Source organism: Tamandua tetradactyla, chromosome 25, assembly GCF_023851605.1.
Source record: "Tamandua tetradactyla isolate mTamTet1 chromosome 25, mTamTet1.pri, whole genome shotgun sequence".
Taxonomy (NCBI): Eukaryota; Metazoa; Chordata; class Mammalia; order Pilosa; family Myrmecophagidae; genus Tamandua; species Tamandua tetradactyla.
Window position 1 is genome coordinate 37,017,677 of NC_135351.1, and position 9,768 is coordinate 37,027,444.

The 9,768-nt window shown below is 47.4% G+C and overlaps 1 protein-coding gene across 1 annotated transcript in view; it reads right to left on the reverse strand.

The window, feature by feature from the left end:
* Positions 1-9,517, reverse strand: part of MAP3K5 (mitogen-activated protein kinase kinase kinase 5) — a 212,684-nt gene extending 203,167 nt beyond the window's left edge. The window contains exon 1 of the mRNA XM_077144113.1: positions 9,079-9,517. Coding sequence (XP_077000228.1) covers positions 9,079-9,517 — 439 coding nt within the window. The remainder of the gene's footprint in view (positions 1-9,078) is intronic.
* Between the last annotated feature and the right edge of the window lie 251 nt (positions 9,518-9,768).

Sequence of the window (9,768 nt, forward strand, 5' to 3'; positions counted from 1 at the left end):
TCCTGGCTGTCTCAGCTCCAAGCTGATATTTGTCCCAGCAGTCACATTAGAAAAATGAATGTAGCCTTAAAATGTATTCGATGACATGTATCAGCCAGGGCTTACTGATTCCCCTTGGCTGATTTTTTGTTTGTTTGTTTAGTAATAGTGGTATCCAATCTTTTTCAAAGAGAAAGAATTCTCTGGCTTAGGCACATACTTGGTTTTGTATGGTTCAGGGTCAAAGGTTAGATGGCCTGATACCCACTTCACTTCAGCAGCTCTCCAGGTGTTTCCATTTCTTATGACTTCACAGGAATAGACGAGGCTAAAAGTCTTGGAGACTGATGATATAATTGGTCACAAATCATTTTTGGCAACTTCCGGTACAAAGGAATATAACTTCCTTCTGGATGAATCATTTGCCAAAGGCAAATGCTTTCCTCGTTGTTGATTAACTACAATAACAGAAAAGGTTTGCGTGTAATGGAATGTTTACTATTATCTTGTGCAACTTCTGTGGCATTTACATAGATCTACCCTGCAATGAAGGAGATGCTCTCACCATTAAATTCTCTCTCCTTCCTCCCATCTCTCCTAGGAAAACTACTACAAGGCTTTGTTTTGTTTTGTTTTGTTTTGTTTGGCATGGACAGGCTCCAGCAATCAAACCTGGGTCTCCAGCATGGCAAGCAAGAATTCTGCCACCGAGCCACTGTTGCACCACCCTGTATCTTTTTGGTTTAATGTTTCCTTTTGGGAAAAAAACAAGGCAAGCTTTAAGAATCCACTTTTTAAATTTTTTGGAAGACACCTGCCTTTAAAAATCAGTTTTATCTCCTACACTTCCCCCTGCTGCAATAAGCCTGCAGCCTCTCAGCCATAGAGAAAAGCTAGCATGTTAAAGGAACTAAAGAAATTATTTGCATCACCCATGGCTTTCTAAATAATTTATAATTTTGCTTTGATTTCTTTTATTTTTCCTTTCATGCCACCAATAAAAGTTTTCAATTTAATTTAACTTCGTAAGTAAGTAAGAAAGTAAGGGTATCTTTCTTAAATATGGGCCGCTCCCCTCACTTAGCAATATCCGAATCCCAGGAGGGGGAGGTTGCCTTTGAGAAAGACCTTTGCAGAGCTGACGGTCCCTGTTTCTCCCTGACGTCCGTACAGCTGCAGGGTCCTGCAACACTCCCCACTCCCCACACCTTTCGCACGCCCCTCCTGCCCCTGTGCAGTGGGGAGGGGGTCTGGCAGGTTCTGCAGCCACAGAGAGAACCAGGAGGATGGAAAGGGGAGGTGGGACAACAGCGCCCTAAATTGCCTATGGGGAGGGGCCATCCTTCCCTGCTCACGAGGACCCTGCAGGCTGGTACTGGAAGGGGTAGAAATGGAAGGGGCTGCCTGGGGCACCCACTGGGGAAGGAGAAGCAGCTGTACCTTGCAGGAGAAAGCCTTACACATACTCCCGCTGCTCCATAAGGACACTGCGGACCCATTTTATCCTGCAAACCACAAACAGGAACTGAGCAGGCCTCTACCCAAGCCTCTGAAACAGGAAGCGGGCAGCAGCCTCTGCAGCCTCCAGAGGGGAACCGACCTGTGGCACAGGATTCCCAGGAGGCTGGCACCAGCCGGGGCCCAGGGTGCGCCCATAAACCGACTTGGCTGCGGGTGGAAAGTGCTCCAGTCACCAAGTGGTGACTGTCTCAGGAGCCCGGAAAGTGGGGCTGGGCCTGACAGTCTATAGTTGACTCTTTAGGGTGGGACACGAGTGCTCTGAAAACTGATCTGCTTTTGTGCTCTGGAATTTTCCTTTTAGTTCTACTTCTGGCAAACATTTTGGAAAATTAGAATTTTGCCTGACCATTTATCCAAGGAAGCGAGAGTCAGTGCAGCGTTCTGGGTTCGGGGGGGGGGGGGCCCTAGGACATCCCAGCATAAATGACAAGCCCCAAGAAAGGGCAAGTCAAGCCACCACTGGGCTATTTTGACGTCCCTTCCTATGGGGAGTTTTTCCTGATGAGTCTGCCTATATTTGTTCCTTTGAGTCTCACTACCCCTCGCTTTTTGAGTGAAGCAGCAGGATGATTCGAAGGTGGGAAGGGGCTGGAAACTGGTGCAGGCCAGAGGTTCTCAAACACTGCTCTGTTGACTGGCCTGAGAAAGCGTCCCCTCATCCATGGTGAAATAGGAAAAATGAATAATAAGCAGCAAGTTTTTCCACTTTTTCATACATCTCTTATATGCAAAAGGCTATTCTGTATTCTAAGCTTATGTCCTCTCTACTTTTTAAGCTTAAAATTGTCTTCACTTTTTAAGAAATCATGCCAATAGATGCTGGTTGTTGCATTTCCTCTGTCTATAAATAAATATCCTTACTTGGAAAAAACAACATCAACAACATCAGTCCTCTTAATTTGTGTTTTAACTTTGCTGGTCCACAGGAGCCACTATCCCGGAAACAGAGATTTGCCCCCCTCCCTCAGGGTACACGGGACAAATACAGAGAGGCCCCTCTGGACCTGCAAGCAGAAAATGTACAAGTGGGCGAAAGACCTTCAAGAATGTCACAGGTAGGGATGGAAGGGATACAAGGGTTAGGTTTGGTTTGGGTTTTCTGCCCACAGGACTGGAACCCGAAGGAGCTTGGCAGGAGGTGGGCACCCTAAACCCAGAGGGGTGGACTTACGCCTACACGGTGCAAACGGGCTCCCTTCCATGGGTGCTAAGCAATGGGGACAGCATGCAGACGAAAATCCAAAAGTTACATCCTTAGCATTTCCCCAGCCTGGGGCTCCCTGCTGGTGCCTGCTGCTGCTACAGGGGGGAAAACTAAGGGGCTGCACTGTGCTGGCCAGGCTCCCAGGAAGGCCCTGGAGGTGTGACAGCTGGTGGGGGAAAGGCGAAGCTGGTGCAGGGCAAATCCCTGGGCCTGCTGAGAAGTGAGTGAGGAGACCTTAAGCAACGGGGTCAGCAGCTTCCATTGGCAGCAATCCCGGGACCATACACAGAGGCTTAGGAGGGAGGGAGGGAGGGGGTGGGTGCAAAGAGGTGCAACTGTTCCTGGATCCCCTCACGGCATTGCCTCCCGCCGAGCACCCACCTTCTCTCTGCAGCTTCCGCCTTGTGATCCTCCATCCCCTCCCTCACACAGCCCCCTACCCCAGCCCAAGGTGATGCACCCTACATCTTCGCAAAATGCAACCAAAAGCAACATCAAAGCACACACTGCTGAGAGGGTCACAAGGCAAGGTGTACTCAAACTCCCAGCTTTAGGTTCCAGGAACTTACTTTCCCAGAGAAACCATGCCTAAAATGCTGAGTGGGTTCCAATCCTCCATGTACGCTGACTTAACAAGGCCTTTTTCCGGCTAGCCCCAGAATCTAATTGCCATCTACAACACCTTCACCAATTAGGAGTCTGTCCCAGATTCCAAGCATCAACCTACAATCATTTAACCCAAGGAAGGAAGACAGGCTCTTTATACTTCAGTTTTTAATCATTTAACCCAAGGAAGGAAGACAGGCTCTTTATACTTCAGTTTTCTAATCAGCAAAATGAGGGGTTAATTAAGCCTATTCTAGCTCTATTTCACGGGATTGATGTTCATTAAAAAAAAACTGAAATAGCATTGGAGTAGGGATTGAAACATTGAGATTCCCACTAAGTGAGGGTTCGTTTGCCTCCACCAAGTAGTCTGTACCCCTGAAATCTCAGTGTTGGTGGAATGTCACTGCCTACAATGCAGGGGTCAGGGAAAAGGGTGTTATTAACTTGACATTTGCCATCTCTTAGTGACAGTCCTCGTCTATCTAAACAAGAAGGATTTTCATAAAAGCATTGATAGAGCACAAGTTTGCTATCATAAAACAAGAAAATGTTTAAAAATGTTTCCCTTTCTTCCTTCCTTCCTTCCTTCTATCCTTCCTTCCTTCTCTCTGTCTTTCCTTTAAAAAAAAAAAAAAAAAAAGAGAAAGGAAAGGCCACGGTGGCTCAGTGGCAGAGTTCTCGCCTGTCATGCTTGAGACCCGGGTTCGCTTCCCGGTGCCTGCCCATATTTAAAAAAAAAAAAAAGAGTAAAGAGAGAATAACAAATGTGCTCCAACAGCAAACTGGGAATCGAGTCAGGAACCATCTGTGGTGGCTTGGAGCTTAGCACCCCCGAAAAACATGTTCTCAAACTTAACCCGTTCCTATGGGTGTGACCCCATTGAAACTAGGACCTTTGGATGAGGTTACGTCAGTTAAGCTGTGGCCCACCTCAATCAGGATGTGTCTCAATCCTATGACGGAAGACCTTTATAAGCAGAATAAAATTTAAGCACCCAGGGAGAAAGTCACAGGAAGAAGCTAGAAGAGGCCACCACGGGCACTGCCACGTGACAAAAAAGCCAAGGGCCAAGGACCACCGGCAGCCACCCCAGAACACCCGCCTCCAGGAGGAAAGCACTGCTTTGATGAAGCCTTCATTTTGGACTTCTAACCTCAAATGACTTGCTCCAAATCGGAGAAGCAGCTGGACCCAATTTCACAATCCCTATTTTGATGCTCTGTTGCAGCAAACTGGGCTCCTGCCTTTCGTAAATTCACAGGATGAAATGAGGAAATCTTAGACATTCAGCTCAACACTCCCTTCGTTTCCACCAATACAGGAGAGGAAGGGCCCAGCTGGACGTTGCGTGGCCCCAGCGCAGAACCAGGACTAAAATTCAGATCTGGCTTGCGGAGCAGCGTTCTTCCCACCACCTCCCAATGATTCAACTTTCAAGTGGGAGAGAGTGGGTGGAGGGCAAAGGGCACTGTGGTGACTGGCCCATTCGGAGGCCACCTGCTTTTGTACAGCCTGCAGGCTAAGAATGGTGCTTGTGTTTTTAAATGACTGTGGGAAAAAAAACACAAGAAAAAGATTTTGTGACACGTGAAAAATTTTGTGAAATTCAAATGCCAGTGTCCATAAATAAAGTTTTATTGGAACACAGCCATGCTCGTTTGTCCAGGAAGTGGCTATGACCACCCCATGTTACGCAGAGTAGAGCGGCCGTGACAGAGACCATATGCTCTGCAAAGACTAAAATATTTACTATCTGGCCCTTTACAGAAAGTCTGCTGACTCCTAGTGGAAAGGAGCAAGTCTTCTCCCAGAAGTCAGAGGAAAATAAATTCTACTACCGCCGAACTCTTGGGGCCTTGTTTTAGAAAAACCAAGGGTTTGGGTGAAGCTGATTGTATCTTCATATGGTTTCATCTTCATGCTGAACAAGATGGGGTAGAGTGCATGTCACTTGGGGGGGACAGGGACTGAACTGGGGCAGGCACAGGTTGAATGGAGCCAGGGTATGGGACGGAGCTGGCCCAGGAACATGGGGCTCCCCAGGGGAGACTCTCCCCACTATTCCATGTGGCACCCAAAAGGCTCCTGGGGACTCCACCAGCACTAGGTCACATCATTCCTTGCAGTTTCTCTTGACCCTGAGAATAAGTGAGCCACATTTTTAGGGCCAGCCACGTCAGATGACCAGCACAGATCAGTGACTGCCAAGGCATGTCGGGGCAGGTTTTGGATCCTTCGGTTTCTCACCCAAGAGGGGTCATAAGGACTTGGTTCTCATGTTTGCTTGGAGTAATAAGTGAGATTCAGGTTCAAATACCAGGTCCCTTCCAATGTTCCCCTCTCCCTTTCCAGAAGGCAGAATTTGGAGGATAAATAGTAATAGAGCTTTTTAAGGAAACTTTCTTTTAAATTACGATAGGGTTGAAGATGTTTTTGTAGAGGGCTATTTTAAAAATGCTCAATCAGAAAGGGGGAGTGCAGACCCATGTTCCCACTGATTAAATCCACAGTTACAAATAAGTTCTCCCATGAACTATTTCAGTGGTTCGATAGTGGACAAAGAGTCAACAGTAAAGGGATATGGGGGAAAATTCAAAATGCATGCTGTGGCCAAAAATTAACAGGAAGACATCAATTGTACCAAAGCACTACTGGGGGCAACTAATGGGGGGAGGGGCAAGTGATAAAGGGTAATTTTGATTTGATACCTGGTGACATTGTATTTGCCAGTTCTTTGTCATTATGGACCAAGGAAAACTGTCTAGAATTGTAAGGGCTGCTGATTGTACAACCAAGCGATAACACTGTAAAACATGGTTTGTTTATTTTGGACATTATCCGTGATTGCCCAATTGATGGAGGGAGCTGAAGGATACAATGCCTGAGAAGGACAATGGGGAATGGTAATACATTTATATGATAGAATCTGGTGCAGCTACAAGATGGAAGGATGTCAAGATGCACAAAACAAATTGATAAACCTTGGGGACAATGTGTTGTGCAAAATAAGCCAGAAACAAAAGAACAAATATGCCAAGATCTCTCTCAGAAAACACTTATAAGAAAATGGGAGCCTAGTTGTAAGCTCTTACAGCAGCCACATTTACTGTCAAGTTGTAGCTGTATTTCTGGATTCTGAGACACTGAGCTACACGTGCATCAGCTGGTATTTCCCTGAAACTCTGAGCAGCTCTGTGACACTTAGGACCCAGAAATGGAGAGCTACAGCCCTGAAAGTTAGCATCATTATACAAAATAACAATTAAAGTAACTGAAAAAGAGATCAGGCCTCAATTAGAGTGTAAAATAAAGCCAGTCTGGCTGGGTCTAAGGTAAATGAGATTACAGGGTAAAAGATGATACTGTATGCACTCTAGACCTTCACCTACTGTATGAGACCAAAGGCAGAGAGGTTTATTATGTCTGGAACCTAAATTTTCTATAACACATCATCTAAATCAATCTCTCTGGATAGCTCATTTAAACAACTCAAATTCCTGGAGTCCAGAACGTGAACGAGGCCTTGTAATTCCATATAACTTAATACAATACCAGGACACATTGCAGACTATGGTGGGCTGATAATTAAAAAGTGTTGGTAGAGTCCCTTGAGGGTCCGAAGGGAAAAAAACATATAAATATACATATGGTACTGTTAAACTCTCCCATCTGAGAACCCCGGGTACCCTTCCAACCACTGGGGACTCTCAAGAAAATAGGCCAATACCTAGATTTTGAGGCATGCCCTTAGGAAACTTAATTCTAAGCTTCAGCTAAATAGTACTAACGGCCATGGTTTATCCCCCAACCAACATTACTCCTGTTGACTCTTAAGAATACCCAGAGTGCGAACTGACTCTATAAAACTTCCATACACTAGGTTAGCCTTCTTGGAACATATAATCCCAGCAGGGTTGTTAGGTCAGTTAAATTCTGAAACTCAGATGGACCAGCCTCTCTAGGATGATCAATTTAATTACATTCCCCTCTCCTTTAGTGTGGACACCCCTTCTCAACATGAAAAAATCAGAATGGACATTGCCCAGAGATCCCTATAGATTGAGAGGATTAAAGAGAAGGAAGAGATATAACAGAGAAAATGGGATTGCTGACTGCTGAATCACTATATTAATATTCCTTCTAGTCTCCAGCATTTTGGAGCAGTTAGAAGGAAAAATCTGAGATAGTGAAATGGTAGCCCATGATAAACTCTGGGATCTGTTCTGTAACTACTTGTTGAAGTGTGCTTTGAAAATTATTGCTTTTTTTCCTTTCTTTACTTTGCATATATGATATATTTTACAATAAAAAAGTTTAAAAAAAATACCCAATCAGTGCAATGAAAATAGGTTCCAGTAAATAGTCAGATGCTTTTCTCCCTTATCTTCAGTTCTTTGAAGCTTCACTGACATCTTCCAAATTATAACTTAAAGATGAGAGTGCTATAATTTTAGAAAAGTTATGTTTATATAATTTTTGTAATAAGCCACCCAAAGACCCAAACTATTATACATAATATACAGTCAAATTCAGCTATGAAGCTCAAGATTGGAAAAAAACGCCAGAAACAGAAAGCCCCACTTTATTTAGTCTTGCTTCCTTCCCATGAAGTTCTTCTTGTTCTTAAAATATTCGGCTTTGGCTGAATTTCAAGCCTGACATATGCCTACTTCAGGTGTTTTGAAGAGACTAAATAGAATCTGAACCGAAAAACAAGATTGGAATATAAAACCTTTTAAGAGTACAAATGCAAGAAACTTAGTGTTGTGAAGTCATCATTAAATCCAATTTTCCCACCCATGATTATAAAAATAAGTATGCATATATTCTCAACATTGATTGTAAAGGATCCTAAAAAATCCACTTCAATAGTATGGCATTATTTCCTCACACTTGCTAACCCATAGGTAATTCTTTTCAGTCACTGATATCGGCGATAGGTTGAAAAAGTAAATTTTTTTTTCATGGATTATGCTAGCAAACACTTTGATGGCCAATCAAATCTGTCGTCAAGATAGCATATCAGCTTTAGACTATGTGAAAATATTAACTATTTAACTTGAAAAATACCCATCATGATAGATGACGTCATAAATAACAGACCCTAATAAAGATATCACACCAGTTTAATGCAAATGACAAAGTTAGTACTTTGGGAAGTAATTATCTGAAAGTTCATATTGATATCAGCTGGGAAATTCAAAGCACTAAAACCTGCTGTTGGAAAAATGAGTTGGGAAAGGCAGGACTTGACCCGCGAATTCATTTAGACAGCTCTGCCCACAGCTACCTGTGATCCTGATGTTTTCTGAGCTCCCAAAACTGCACAGAGCCCGGCGAGCAACGGCGTCATCTAAAAGGGTCACAGGTAGATGCAGAGGGAAAACAGAGCCAAAGCCAAGGGAAGAGAGAGAGTCACTCAACGGAGGTGGGACAGGGGCAAAACTCTCGCCTTTCTCGAAGTTCTTCGAGACGAGCACATGGTGCCCAGCGCTGCCGCGCAGACCGTGGCCGGGCGCGTCGGGCTCTTGCACAAGTGCACGCCGGCTCTTGCACAAGCGGCGGGCACCCGGGGCATACACGCAGCGCCACTCGCTGTCCCCAAGGTGGGGGAAGATGTCAGTGAGCAGGAAGCTCGCTTCCTGCCCAGCAGAAAATAAAAATTGTCCCCTCCGGTGTGTGTGGGGGGGGGAGGCAGGGGGTAGGCGCCGCGCGGGGAAAGGTGGCCAGCGGCCGCGACGACCGGGAGGGGTGACACACGCACCTGCATTGTAAAAGCGGTCCAGCACCGTGGTCTCCCCGAAGTCCAGTTTGCCAAAGTGCAGGGTCTCCAGCGTGGCGCCCACCGCCTCGCACGCCTCCCGCAGGCTCTGCAGGGCCTCGCTCTCGGCCACCACCAGCTGGCCCTGGCTCGCTTCATTGATCACGTATACCACCGAGGTGCGGCGACCGCCCGAGCCCCCGGGGTTGCCCCGGCTCCGAAGGGCGCCAGCGGCGGGACAGCCGGTGCCCGGGGCGGCGGCGCTCTCCACGTTCCAGAAGCTGCCCGCGGGCGGCAGCGGCACGTCGTCCTCGCTCTCTGGGGCCGCTCCTCCCCGCCGGCCGCCGCCGCCTCCGCCGCCGCCCTCGGCTGGGACGCCGAAGTCCGAGGGACCGAAGGGCGGCACGGAGAAGGTGATGCCCTCTCCCGCCTCGGCGCTCATGTCGCCCGGCGGGGTCGCGGGGGCCGCGCCGCCCCGTCCCGCCAGCCGCAGCTCGGGGCTGCTACGCGCCCGCCGGGCTAGGGCGCTGCCATCGCCGTCCCCGCCGCGCCGCCGCCTGCGCTCGGGCGCCCTGTCCCCCGCGGGGACGCCCCTCCTCGGCGCCTCCGTGGCCGCGTCGCCTGCCCGCCGCCGGGCTCAGAGGACGAGGGCGGGGAGCCGGGAGGGCTGGGCGCGCAGGAGACGGCGCCTCC